General features: G+C 39.1%; 1 protein-coding gene across 2 annotated transcripts in view; it reads left to right on the plus strand.

Moving 5' to 3' along the window:
• LOC145778268 (serine/arginine-rich splicing factor 11-like) overlaps positions 1-14,760 on the plus strand; it is a 62,773-nt gene that overhangs the window by 42,050 nt on the left and 5,963 nt on the right. For both annotated transcript variants that reach the window (XM_082589729.1, XM_082589728.1), the window contains exon 5: positions 12,165-12,343. In XM_082589729.1, the coding sequence (XP_082445855.1) occupies positions 12,165-12,343 (179 nt within the window). The remainder of the gene's footprint in view (positions 1-12,164; positions 12,344-14,760) is intronic.

The following is a 14,760-nucleotide window of genomic DNA, read 5'->3' on the forward strand; positions in this document are numbered from 1 at the left end:
ATTTTACTGTTTTTCAACTTACTATGACTTTTGCAATCATACATAAAGGCGATTGATCGCTGATCAGTTACAAGTTTGAAACGCCGCGCGGCCAGCAAATGGCTCCATTTCCGCACTGCTTCAACAATAGCAGCGGCCTCTTTTTCTATCGAAGAGTGATGCTTTTCGGTTTTTGTCAACGATCGGGAAAAAAATGCAACTGGTCTATCTCGTTGATTTTAGGTTGCTGACAAGGCAACATCTGAAGCATCAGTTTCGACTACAAACATGGCTTTTTCATCGATTACTCCAAGTGTCACAGTGGCCAATTCTGATTTAAGCTCTTCAAACGCTTTTACACTATCACCATTTAAAGGAAAGTCGCTGTTTTCTATTAACGGTTTAATTTTGTCAGAATAATGAGACACCCATTTGGCATAATATGCGAAAAGTCCGATAACACGCTGCTGCTCATTGTTATTTGTTGGAGAAGGGAGCTCTAAAAGAGTTTTCAATCGGTCAGGATCTGGTTTTAAACAACCTTTAGAAATTTGATAATCCAACAACTGTATGCAGTCAGTCGAATATTCACATTTTGACTCATTAAATGTCAAATTACACTCTTTAGCTCTTTAGGTACTTGCAAAAACTTCAACAAATTTTCATTATGTTCTTGCTGCGTTTTACTACCGATTGTAATATCATCAAGATAAGCGAACGTACCTTTGCAATCATTAGACTTGATAATATCGTCCACAATTCGCTGGAAACATGGCACTGCATTTGTCAGCCCAAATGGTATTCTTTTCCACTGCCAAAGTGAACCATCAGCTTGAAACGCAGTAAATATCCTGTCGCATTTGGGTAGTTCTACTTGATGGTATGCACTTGTCATATCGATTGTCGAATACACATTAAACTTTGCAACATTTTGCACCACGTCCTGCATCCGTGGCAGCGGATACGCATCAATTCTAGTGAATTTGTTTATAGTCTGGCTATAGTCAATGACCATTCGCCTTTTGTGGTTATCTTGTGTAACCACAAGAGGCTGCGCACGCCATGGAGAGTTACTTGGCTCGATGAGTCCTTCCTTCAGCAGTCGTTTTACATCAGATCCTATGAACTCTTTATCTTGCATTGAATAATGCCGTTCTTTGGTTGCCACTGAATGGCAATCCTCCGTTAGATGCTGGAATAGATTGACAGGAGTTGACGTCTTTACAGCTTGCAACAATCGGAGGTGTAACGTGGGCTTCGAACCTCCAAAGTAAATGCTGATTGCTGACTCTTTTATGCTGTTCCATAAAGTCTTGACCGAGTATGACATCAGTTAGCAAATTTTCCAGCACCATTACATCCACTTTTTGGTATAGTTGACCACCAAGGTTCACGTCAACTTTGCATATGCCTACACCTTTAGAGCTGCATCCTTTTACTGCTAAACCAATCTGCTGATCAGTCTCTTTAAGGTTTAGTTGCAATTGTTGACTAAACGACTTGCTTATGTGCGATAACGACGATACTGTGTCCATTAAAGCATTGGCAGAAATACCGTTAATCGTGACAGGAATGATGACTTTCGTATTTATTCATAGAAAGTTTAGGTGATCGACACATTTTGGAGAAATGTCCTTTCTTAGCACAACGATAGCACTCAACTTCCTTAGCTGGGCAAAATTGTCGAAAATGCCGTTTATTTTCACAATATGGACATCTTACTGAAACGGTAGCTGTAACAGTATCTTGCTTTCTTTCAAGGTCATTTTTAGGTTCGGATGTAACAGCAACTTGATGCGAATGCAGTGTCGAGGGTTCTGCAACTATTCGTCCAGCGTTTTTTGAGCATCTTCCAACGACCAAGCTTTCTCGAAAGCGGCTTGTAGAACAAGGTTTGGTTCTTTCAATAAACGTTGCTTAATTTCTTGTGATGTCAATCCGCCGATAAAGGCATCAAGAATAGATTCCTCTCTGTGCTGAACGGCCGACACAGCTTCGAAATTGCAGTCAGTACTCAAGCGCTTGAGCTTTTGATAAAATTCATCAAGTGTCTGGTTGACCTCTTGCTTGCAAGATTTAAGCAAGTAACACGCATAAATTCGATGAGGAGCTTTGTCATATGCACTTTGAAGTTGAGTAATTGCAGCTTCATAAGTGCCAGCTTCTGAAATGACCTCTTAAGCTGCACTATCAAGATGATTGACAAGAAGACCAAGTTTATCTGCATCCGAAATACCTTCGTACTTCTGAATATAATTGGTAAATGACCTATACCAGTGCGACCAAAGCTTCCTGGCTTCGCTACCGTGAGGATCGGCAGTAAACCGTTTTGGTCTTAAGTCTTTAAGATCCATTCTGTGTCTGTTTATTAAATTGTTATGAATCCATATTCATTCATCACAAATCCTTTAAATCAAGGTTTAATAACAAAGCACACGATATACAGTAGAATTTGTCTATAGTGACTAAGGGTGTTCAATTTCGATTATTTTAATATTTGAAATTCGAAATTTAATTTATTTTCGATTTCCGAATTTCGATTTCGAATATCACAACTATTCACCACACTGCAAAATGTGATTGTATTGAAAGAAACACCATGAAAATTTGCGAAAAAAGAACACAAAATAACGTCTACAGCTCCAGGCCCATGTTGGTGTTTAAGAACACAAGCTGATCGACATGGTCACCCGTCAGTCAGGATCTCAGCTTCGTGATGGTCAGGCCAGCTTTTGAAAACGGTCGCTCCGCTGGAGCCGAGGTCGCTGGGATCACAAACACCTTCTCGGCTAGCTTTTACAAAGATTGAGCTGATTTCATCATCATCACTGTTGTTGGAGTCTTCCGTCTGGACCCTGCCCATGGAGAAGAGTTCCGTCAGAGTGGTCTGGCGTCTTCGCTCATCGCCTGATGGCGTCGCCTGTGTTGGTTCAACGTCGGGGCTATCGGAATCGAAAGAACTGACACCTCCCGTTGGCTGCACGCTCGTGGAAGACAACGACGTTGCGCACGACTTTCCTCAACGCACGTGTGCAGGACTGGCCGTTGGACCCGCGAGAGCGTGTGATAGTCACGTGATCGACGATGCGCATGCGTCGAAGTCTTTTTTCGGTTGCAAAATGCGACAAGACAGATTTCGCGTCACTCGCGTTACTTTCAACCGCATTCAGCCGAAAGGGCGGCTATAATTTCGAATATGTCTGATACGAAAACGAATTTCGAATATCACCTTAATCGAAATCGAAAATCGAAATTGAACACCCCTAATAGTGACTTTGCCTATAGTGACACTTCGCCTATAGTGACACCTGTTGCAAAGTCCCGTTTGCAAACCATATGTTTTGCATAGAAATGACTTCGCCTATAGTAACTTTGTGTATAAGAACACTTTGCTTACAGTGACACCACATTTTTGTCCCTTGGGCTCAAAAATTTCCGTATAAGGACACTTTAGGGTGTATTTCCAGTTTAAGTTGGAATCATATTTTGTCCTTATCAGCATTCGCCAGTTCCCATCCAGCAAATCCATCTTTTTACATTAATTTAACGTATGCAGAGATTGAACCGTAAAGGATTGATTTGCTAACTGGGTTTGAATTAAACCAACATGGGATGCGCAATGCGCATGCGGAGATACTGCACAAGTGAAGTTATCAACGACGTCATCATTCGTCTATAGTGACAATTCGCTTAAAGTGACACTTTTTCCTTCAGGTGTCACTATAGGCGAATTCTACTAGCTGAACATAGCGGTTAACATCAACATAATAAGGTAGCAGGTACCGGTATTAACTTAAATAAAGAGATTATATGCTACAGCTTACAAACTAAAGATTACATGCAACTGAAATGTCTTCACTACTAAACAATCTGCTGTATGAAGCAAGCTGCGCTGCTAGAACACAAGTAAAATGTCGCGGCAGGTATATGATTGTTTAAACGAGCAATTACCTACGTCATAGTACCGCAAGGAGAAGCAATAGAAATGATTAGGCACGAGGCAAAATATGAATGGTTAGTTGTAATCTACAACAGTATGTTGAAGTAGCGTGTATGTTGCTTCAACATGTATGTTGAAGCAGAATATGTTCTGAATTAGCATGTATCGTACGTTGAAGTAGCATGTATGTTGAAGCAGCATATATGACATGTTGAAGAAGCATGTATGTTCTATGTCAAACTGTGTTGCTAAATGGAAGTCGTGATCCATATTCCTTTCAGTGACATTGTTTTAGGTTAATTTACTTTTCTAATTTAGCCAGGATAATATTTCAACTAATTAATTGGTTTAAGATATGCCATGCTTATAAAAATTATATCTAGAGATGTACCGATACCAATATTTTGGCCGATACCGATCCCGATACCGATATCACTTTTTTAGGCCGATACCGATTACTGATACCGATATTTTGGCCGATACTTTGGTGTTACAAAAAGAACCTATTTTGGTATTTGCAAGGAATTATATCGAATGCGAAGTTTTACCTTATTTGCATAAAACTATTAAAGATTCAAGAATCCAATCTCAACCGCATTGATGTGTCATAATAGTAGGTTTTACTAATGAAAGTCCACCGTAATTGAGGACTGGGGTAATGTGGGGTATAAGGGAAGAAACATTACATCATAATTGGGTATCTGAAAAATTAATAAAGTGTTTGCACAAACTCTCCAAATAAGCTATCATAATTGATAATAAGATGTAAAATGTAAACCAAGTGATTTGTGTAGTCGTAGAAAAACTATTTGACAAGTAATGTGCAACTTAAGGGTGCTTGTCGTTTGGTTGAAAAGCTTTTGCCAGGCCAAGACTACCCAGGTAACAAAAATGTATAATTTTGCATCGTTTTTACGTTGATAAACGTTAAAAAAAACGTGTAACTTGGTTGTTTTTAATAAGCTGGTTCTATCAGTTTGTGATTTAATTTCCCCTTTTTGTTGTAATAAACTCACCAAGCTTAAACGGTACCCGGTCATTTGGTCGACAGACAATTGGTCGACAAGACGTTTGGTCGACAGGACATTTAGTCGACAGACATTTGGTCAACAGGACATTTGGTCGACAGACATTCGGTCGACTGGACATTTGGTCGACAGAACGATTCATTTTAGGGTTAGGGTTAACTAACCCAACCCTAACCCAGACTTACCTAACCCTAACCCAAATGTCTTGTCAACCAAATGTCTTGTCGACCAAATGTCCTGTCAATCAAATGTCCTGTCAACCAAATGTCCTGTCAACCAAATGTCCTGTCGCCCAAATGTCCTGTCGCCCAAATGTTTTGTCGACCAAATGTTTGTCGACCAAACGTCTGTCGACCAAACGTCTGTCGACCAAACGTCTGTCGACCAAACGTCTGTCGATCAAATGTCTGTCGATCAAATGTCTGTCCACCAAACGACCGGCTACGGCTTAAACAATGTCATGGCAGAATAAGTAGGCTCAAAATGAAAGCAATGGGACTGCGAATCCTCACCAAACTAATCAAAATGGCCTTGTTGCGCCTAAGATGACAACCTCATTGTGAAGAAAGGAGCGTTCTTCCCGGCTATCAGCACAAGATTGAGCACTCACTAGTACAGCGAGCAGTTGCGATTTGCTAACCACAATGGTGTATTGGTGTAGCTTCCACACTAGCCATTTCAATTCTTGTCGATGTCAATTCTTGCTACAAAACGGCTGCCGAGAAACATATAGTTGATTGGATGGTCTAAATGGCTAGCGTGGAAGTTACACCGTTATGGTTAGCGAATCGCAACAGCTCGCTGTACTAGTGAGTGCTCAGCCTTGTGCTGATAGCCGGGAAGAACGCTCCTTTCTTCACAATGAGGATGTCATCTTAGGCGCAACAAGACCATTTATTGATTAGTTTAGTGAAGATTCGTAGTCCCATTGCTTTCATTTTGAGCCTACTTACTCTGCTATGACATTGTTTAAGCTTGGTGAGTTTATTACAACGAAAGGTGGAAATTAAATCACAAATTGATAGAACCAGCTTACAAAAAACAACCAAGTTACATGGGTTTTTTAAACGTTTAGCAACGTAAAAATGATGCAAAATTATACATTTTTGCTACCTGGGTAGTCTTGGCCTGGGTTTATCCTCTGCTGAGAGTAAAAAAGAAACAAATGATAAATACTGGAGAAATTGAGTCTCCTTCATGGGAGTATGAGGTATCAAAAATTTGAACAGGTTGTTATTTTTCTACATCAATGTGACGTTAGTTACTACTTTAAAAAAAATATATCTTTGCTTTTGCAGAAAATCTGTCAAACGCCTTTTTTGCATGTTTAGTATCGGCCACAGTATCGGCCAAATTTTGCCGATACCGATACTCAAAAAATGGCCGATATCACTGATGCCGATACCGATATATCGGTACATCTCTAATTATATCTGTAAATTTTTGTCCAACTGGTGGTGGCACTTTTCAATTTCCTGAAAGGTTCAGTCTGTAAAGCGAAAGTGAGAATGCATTGCAATTGTTATTTGATGATCAGTCAGTTATGCAAACACAGAATTTAGGATGAGCCGACAAATAGGGTGCAAGTAGTGTAAAAGCACAAATAATTAACATTGGTAATTGGAATGGTTTAAACCAGCAGTTTTCAACCGGGGTCCGCAAAGCATTTTTAGGGGGTTGTAAAAGTTTTCAAATTTAAAGCATTATACAGGCCAATAAAAAAACTTTTTAATTAAAGGCACAATATGTGAGTCTTTTTGGGTATTTTGAGGCCCCTGATTCTGAAAACGGACTTATTTTTTTCAAATTGGCTTCATTTATTGAGATATAACAAGATTAGTTTTTTCGTAGTTTTGTGTAAGCCGACGTTTGTTTGTAGAAGCCGACGTGGTAGCAGGGCAGGTCCATTAAGGAGAGTAACTTGAGAAGAGGTGACGCAAGCAATGAAGAAAATGAAATCGGGGAAGGCTCCTGGACTATCTAAAGTCACTGTGGAAATGATACGTGCAAGTGGAAAGACAGGATTGAAAGCAATCCAGGAAATCAGCCAACGTGTGTTAAACGGAAAAGGAATGCCAAATGAATTCTTTTAAGTGTACGAAATGCAGGAAGTGGGTACATGGAAGATGTGCAAAGATGAAGAAAGTGACATGCAGATCCGGAGATGGTTTTGAATGTGAAAGAAGCAAGAAGATTGAAAAAGGAATGGTTGGTCCTGTTGAAAAGCTGAATCACAAAGTTGAATCAGTGAATGCTATTTGATAGATTGAATGCCAATGGTGGTTGTGAAGCGTCAGTGACTACAAGAGTAAGGTTTGCTTTGGTGAAATTCAGAGAGTATCGAGAGTTGTTATGTGGAAGATTTCTGTTGAAAATGAGAGGAAAAATTTATACTAGTTGTGTGACAGCTGCAATGCTGTACGGAAGTGAGACATGTTGCTTATGGGAAATCAAATTGGCGATTTTAAGAAGAACTGAGCGAGCGATGGTGAGAGCAATGTGTGGTGTGAAGCTGATGGACAAAAGGAATACCGAAGAACTTATGAACTTGCTTGGATTGAATGAGAATGTTGATAAATTGGCGAAGGCGAATGGAGTGAGGTGGTATGGGCATGTTTTGAGAACGGATGAAGATGATGTTTTAAGAAGAGCGCTGGAGTTGCAAGTGGAGGGTCGTAAAAAACAAGGACGATCCAAGAGAACGTGGAAAAGGTAAGTTAAGGAGGAAAGTAAGGATGTGCCGCTGATTAATTGGAATCGGCAGGTATCGGCAATTTTTGGAGAATTGGAATCGGCATCGAAAAAAATTGCCGATTTTTTCTGATTCTTCATCAAAGTTTCCTAATCAAAAGTAGGGCGAGCGCGTGGAAATACCGATCAAAGAACGACTTCTTTGAATAACCGCATCAGCGTTAACGAGCATTCGGAGAGCGGTAGTCTAAATTATGACGATTGTCCGCCATTTTGTAAACTCTTGTATAGAAGGCACCAGATCAAAATACTTTCTTTCTTTGAAATGACGAAAAACGTTCAAGGAGAAAATCAGACCAGATAAATTACAAAAGTTGAATGATTACACAACGGTTAGAAGTTAAAGGAGAAATGGATTATTACGTAATAATTATTTCAGTGCCGCTTGTAGTATGCGAGGCGCTAAAAGCAAGAAGAGAAAAAGCGAGAGAGTATAAACTGCAAAAAAAATGTGAGCAACTGTCTGAAAGATTCAAAACGCTTTTGAATTAGTTTTCTTTTCATTACTCGGGGTAACCGCAGAAGATTTGCCTCTTTGATTAAAACCATGGTTTGCAATTCGCCGTAAAATAACAAAAGTTTGATAATATCGTTTTAATTTAGTAATATCGTATCGAAATGATTTTACCAATATCGCCCAGCAGCTCTAGTCGGCATTCGGCAAAATTAGGGAGTTTTCTTTGATCTGTAGAATATACCTTCATTTTTTTTTACACTCTAGTCTTTTTAACTTTTTGTTTCTTGTACCTTCTTGAATTCTACGAGAAAAATACTGCAAACCCCACAAGATAATATTTTGCACACTGCATTAAGCTACATTGATTTTGCACTCTGTGAGCGATGGCGATTTTTCTCTGTGAACTGATTTCTGTGACAAGCAAAACGCATGTCTATCACCACTATGTAGTGCGCAAGAAGTGAAGAACTACCGTAAAAAATCACGCTGTCTAGAGCAGGCGACAAAGTGAACGCTTTTAGACATTTCAAAGGCAGCAACTTGTAACAAAATCGCAACCACTTGTAGAGCGCCAACTAAAAGCAGCTTTAATCATTTAACCAAAGAATCGGAATCGGCAAATATTTAAGAATCGGAATCGGCATCGGCAAAAATTTTGTAATTGGCACATCCCTAGAGGAAAGCAGCAAGGTGGGCTTGACAAGAGAGGACGCGTTAAACAGATTGATGTGGAGGCAGGGTGTAAAGGCGATTCACATCACCAGATTAAAACTGGACTACTACTACTTGTGTACCCATATAGATTTAATGTCTTGTTGTTTATCACATAGACTAGAAGTAATCCCAGACATTTTTCTGAGATGTCAAAAAAAGTTACAATTCACTAAACACTTTTACAGCCTGTTTCACCTTAAAAGGAGGATCATCAGAAGGTCCTTATTCAAATAGTATCTCTGAGTTATAAATATAAATGCTATTTGGAACCAATCAAGTTGATTGCAACCAAATATTCATAAAGTTTACTGGCCTACTACAGTATCATAGCCGATGCGGCCTTTGATGGACTAGATGATCAGTTCGTAAATTCTTCCAATGTTCCCTTTGTCGTGCAGTGTCTCAAAGTGTTCTTGGTTGGCTGATTGATGTATTTTGTTGAAAATTAGTTACAAATGTTGTTCGTTGTCTGCCATGAGCACGTCTCCCTAGAAGGCAATCGCTCAGACAAAGATTTTCGAATTCTTCTTTTCTGAAGATGTGACCGAGAAATTTGAGTTGCCTTTGAATTATGTTTTTACTGGCCTAGTAACACTCAAATTATAACTTACTCAAAAAATTTACAGAAACGCATTAAATCAGCATATAAATTACTGATTTTTGATCCTGGATCTTAACAAATAGCTCATACCATAACTTTGTCAATGTCATCAATCGTCATAAGTGTGTCTCGAGTTCTTCCAAGTGTGTCAATTCGAAGTTTATGAAACATTTGTTTCTGTTAAGAGACACAATATACTAAAATTTCAGATAAAATTTTTGTTAGGGGTTTGCGGCTGCTTTGAGATCACCAAAATGGATCTGCCTAGAAAAAATGTTGAGAACCACTGGTCTAAACTATGAATGTACTTTAACAATAATAGTATCTTAAACTGTCTCCCTTGGTGGTTTCAGTGGTTTAAAAGTGAAGCAAGTGCCTCCATGGGCCAAATGATGTCTTGATGCTTGACTCAAGCAACGCATGTTTTGCTCACAACAAATGTGCTATTTTTGTAATTTGTGTCAATTTGAAGGAAGTTAAAAAGAGAAAGGAAAAATCTGTAGGCCACGCATTCACACTTTAATTGTTTTTGTATTTATATTTTGTATGATGTTGGGTACTTTTTTTAATCCATGAATAAACATTTCTGCAATGAATTAATAGAGTGTATTGCACCCATTAAATTTCTGCTGTCGAATTTGATCCCAGTCAAAGCTTGTATGTATTGAAATACTGTGCCCATTTGTGGTTTTAGATTTAAATCAATGTTGCCAAAAGAAAGTGAAACGTATTTTCATCATTAATTTATAATGATAACATTACAATTAGGGTTGGGACCCCGATAAACCAAGATCCCGGGATTTTAACGCATTTTTCGGATCCCGTTCCTGGGATTATTTTTATTAAAATTTCAGAATTTCCAGAAAACATCTACAAAGCTGATGAGTGATGTAGTGCCATATCGCTTGACGCTTATATTATTTTGGTTTTAAATTTAAAGCAGGTTTAGAATATCGGCTGGTTGTCTTGAATACTCCATGTTAGTGTGATAATAATACCAACTATGGCACAACAATGAACTACGCAATCGCTTCAGTCGTAGTATTGGTGCAACTGGGTATCGAAGCGTTAGAAGGGACGGTTGTGCCATTGTGCTGTCAGTTTCTGCTAATTCTGCACTAGCTTTTTGCAAAGGAGAAATTAAAATTTAGCCCAGTATGGCCAATTTTGAAGATGTAAGTTCAAAGAGAAAATCCGAGGTGTGGCAAAACTTTTGTATTGTAAATCTACTCAAAATGTAACTTGTGACAAGCCGTTTTGAAAGCTTAAGGGCAGTACAAAGGGACTAATAGCTAAAGTCGAAAATTAAGGACGTGAAAACAGCTTTAGGTTTCGAATCGACAAGCGTCGGAATGTTGAAGTGGTTCACCTTTTTGGTTACGGTAAACCTCAAGAAACTTTTCTACATTGATCAACCGCAGGATCAACTTGGTCATTAAATAAAACGTCAGAAAATCGCTTCCCTCGCCACTAACGTTTTTCAAAGATTGTTCCCAAGCCCAACTGTTGAATTGGATTGAGGCTCTACTGAACAGCATGAATTATACAGTATACAGCATTATACAGTATTTTCCTACTTTGCTAATCCCAACAAATCCTGGGATTAAGGAGTAAACATCCCGGGATTTCAAATTTGATCCCGAAATGGTCTCAATGCTGCCCGAAGTGATTTAGTCATGAGCTGCATTTTCTTGTTCTTGAGTTTTGTTGAGGCACATAAGATGTAGAATGTATGGTTTCCTAAACAACGTTAGTGCATCATGTAGATCTAATTTAGATTTCAAGTTGTAGTGAAAAAAACTGCATTTTTCAGCAAATTACTCATTCACAATACAACATTACTGATATCAGTATAAATCTATTGCACCAAAGTAACTGGCTGCTACCATATTTTTATGCAATACGCGTATTTCAGTTTGTGAAATAACAATAAACAGCTCGTCGTCATCCTTTCTTTCTGCTTGCCCCACCTCACACTCACAAAAATTTGGAAAAGAGCTTTAGTGGTTGCGATCCCTACGCCTCACAACCACCAAAGGACCCATAGAGTTATTGTCTGATATCTCTTCTTTGTGTGCCTTTTAACATCTTCAAAAGGCTGACCCATGTCAGTGTCAATCATTGATCCACTCATCCCAAAAAAGCAAGCTGAGCTCCAGCGCAGAAAATCCACTGTGAATCAGGCCACACTCTTGACCACAGACATCGAGGATTGCTGTGAAGCAAAAAAAAGGGCCGGCGTTGTCTTTTTAGATCTTACAGCTGCCTACGACATTATCTGGCACTGTGGCCTTACTTGCAAGCTGCTTTGCCTGACTTCCAGACCGACATATGGTTCATATGCCAGGAATCGAAGCCTCACCCTCAACTCACAGCAAAACAGACTGATATGCCTCAAACATGGCGTCCCACAGGGATCAGTCCTGGTGTCAATTCAAGGAAGAACTGTGGCCTCTACAAATAAGCAATTTTGTTAGGTCAAAATAAAGTCAAACTTTTTTTATGTCAAAATAAAAATGGCCCAAGTAATGAGTCTTGTTGGGATCACAGAAATTCTTCCCATTGGCTGCAGTTTCATTATAAGTTGTGTTTATCAATACATATAATCAAACCAAGATAATATTTCTATGCGAAGTCAAAATCAAAACATTGCCTTTTGTTTGCTTGCATTACATTGCCCTGTTTTCTGAACAGACAGCCACTGCTGACCAACTGAAGAGCTTTTTTGCCTCTTGCGGAAAGGTGGAGTATGTACGAATGGCAGGTGATGAGACGCAGCCAACCCGCTTCGCTTTCATTGAGTTTGCTGATGTCGACCATGTTCAGAAAGCAATGGAACTAAATGGGGCTCTGTTTGAAGACCGACCCCTCAAGTGAGTAGGTTGTTGTGATTTATACCACTAAAAATGAAGACAGTACATACAGTTTTCGAAACGTTTGCTGAACAGTGAACATGAGTTTAGTATCTACATTTAAAGCTCTTCAGGTTTTGATTACAGTAACCAGGCATACCAACCATTATGCTCCAATGTTGTGAATTGTTTCGCAAAAATTTTTAAATTCTAAATTTAGCTCTGATTTTTAATACCAACTATCTTTCGGAATGGCCCGATTCGATTCGGAGATATCTCGATTGGGGCATGGCCTTTTTCAGAGATGACTGATTCGGTGCAGACACGCCGTCTAAAATAGTGTTTCATGAATAAAATGCAATTCATCTGAAGCAGCTGTGACAAAGCTAAGCTAGATTGGCCAAGTTCAGGAAATGTTGTACCGAAAAACATTTTCAATAAAAATAAAAGGGAAAGTCTATCAGAGTTGTGCGTGGCCTGCAATATTGTACAGCAGCGAAACATGAATATTAAGATGAGAGTGAACTTGCAATTCTGAAGTGAATGGAAAGGACAATGGTGAGAGCAATGTGTGGGCGTGGGGTAAAAACTAGGAGGGAGAGAAATACTGAAAAGCTGATGGATATGCTAGAGATGAGTGAGACAGGTTGTAAAAATCTACATTGTAAAGATGAGTGAAACGATTGAACAACTTGCAAGGGAAAATGGAAGATAGTATGGACAATTGAACATGTATTAAGGAGGAAGGAAGTTTTCTTCGAAAGACATTAACTTTAAAGGTAGATGAGAAGAGCAAACAGGGACGTTTAAAAAGAACAGGTGAAGAATGAGACAGGCGACCTATACAATTTATTTAGTTGCTTTGCGGCGTCACGGTTTATTGTGAAGCTTAAGAGAAACCACTCAGAAAAGAGACAAACGAAGACCTCCCAAGAGGAATGGCCAAAAAGTGGTTGACGTCAGTTATAAACATTTTCTAACCATTATCGAAACTTGTCAGTCGCAATACTGCTGCTGATAGTGCATTCTGTTGAAGCATTTTTCGGTATACGCGACAGGCAGCAGAATCATCCGGCAACCACTGTGCAGTTCTGATTCCGTGTGACTTCAAGTCTTAAAATGTAATGACTGTCAGTCACAATGTGTTATGTAAACTGCTGATGCGCCTACGCGCAGCGTCTAAAGCAGGGCTACTCAACTAAATAGACCACGGGGGTGTTGATGGTGGACCTTGAGCTTTTGGAAGAATAACCTTATTGCCACGTTTCAGGGCTTCTTTAAACAGATTTCTACTGGGAGAAAGCAATTTTTTACTATGATTTTCTTAGTTGCTGGGGGGCTTTGCCCCCCAGACTCCCCAACACTTTCTCAGATATCCAAGTCGAGTTCATGTTAACTAAAAAATGGTTTGGTACAGATATTTTAACTTTCGTAGTTGCGTGTGAAATAACTTATTCACCGGATCGCTAAAAATATTCAACTTGTCAAACTGGACCTTTGTTAACATTTGTTGAGTAACCCTGGTCTAGAGCATTCGGATTAAAAAATATCAGTTGACATTCAGTAGCAGAGGACACAGTTTTCTGTACTAACCACATGCAAATCAGTAGCTATTACTGCAGTAAATGATTTTATTTTAAGTGTGCCCAAGTTAAAATTGTGACTTATGCCTCTTAAGAAGTCCCACATAGTCTGTGGTGGATCATGTCCATTGCCAATAAATCAGTCAACGAGGCGCATGATGCGGTTATCGGCTTCTTTGTATTTTCTTTGTTTCGCTGGCGGTTCATATTCAGCCATCATTTGTTTGTGATCCGCATCACATAACCTTGGATTTTACGAAGAGATGAACTTCCACAGGGATGAATGATCCATCCCCAGTTCTGTCAGTAGTCTCCGATGAGCCGTTTCAGCATGGTTGTTTGTTCTGTCATAGTCTGATTAAAAGTTTTATTGGTACTTTCACATACAACATTGTAAACGTTGAGTTGTTGAAGAACTTTCGCTACCGCCCACTTACACAGAAGCTTCCAGAAATACGTCACATAATAAAGATTTTGCAATCAAAGGTCACTACAGGACAGTAACAGATAATAACATATCGTATAAGAATTTTACAATTAAAACAGTACGCTTGGTCAAGACATAATGTATCTTGTCGTGAGGCTTTGCAAATTTATTGTGTCAAGGGGTTTTTCCTTGGGTGACGTATTTTACATTTTTGAATGACACGTCACAGATCATATATTTCACTACACAAGAAGGTGGAAAACGTAAGTTTTGAGATAAATTAAAATACAAGAGGACCTGATCATGTTGTATCCGGAATTCTGGGCTAAAGTTCATTTAAAATAGATATCACTTCCCTAGTCAACATAACGTGCTAACATGGTGCTGTACTTGTGTACCTCAGGTGCAGGTAAGTGTTAATTGGGTAC

This window comes from Aplidium turbinatum, chromosome 10 (assembly GCF_918807975.1).
Source record: "Aplidium turbinatum chromosome 10, kaAplTurb1.1, whole genome shotgun sequence".
NCBI lineage: Eukaryota > Metazoa > Chordata > Ascidiacea > Aplousobranchia > Polyclinidae > Aplidium > Aplidium turbinatum.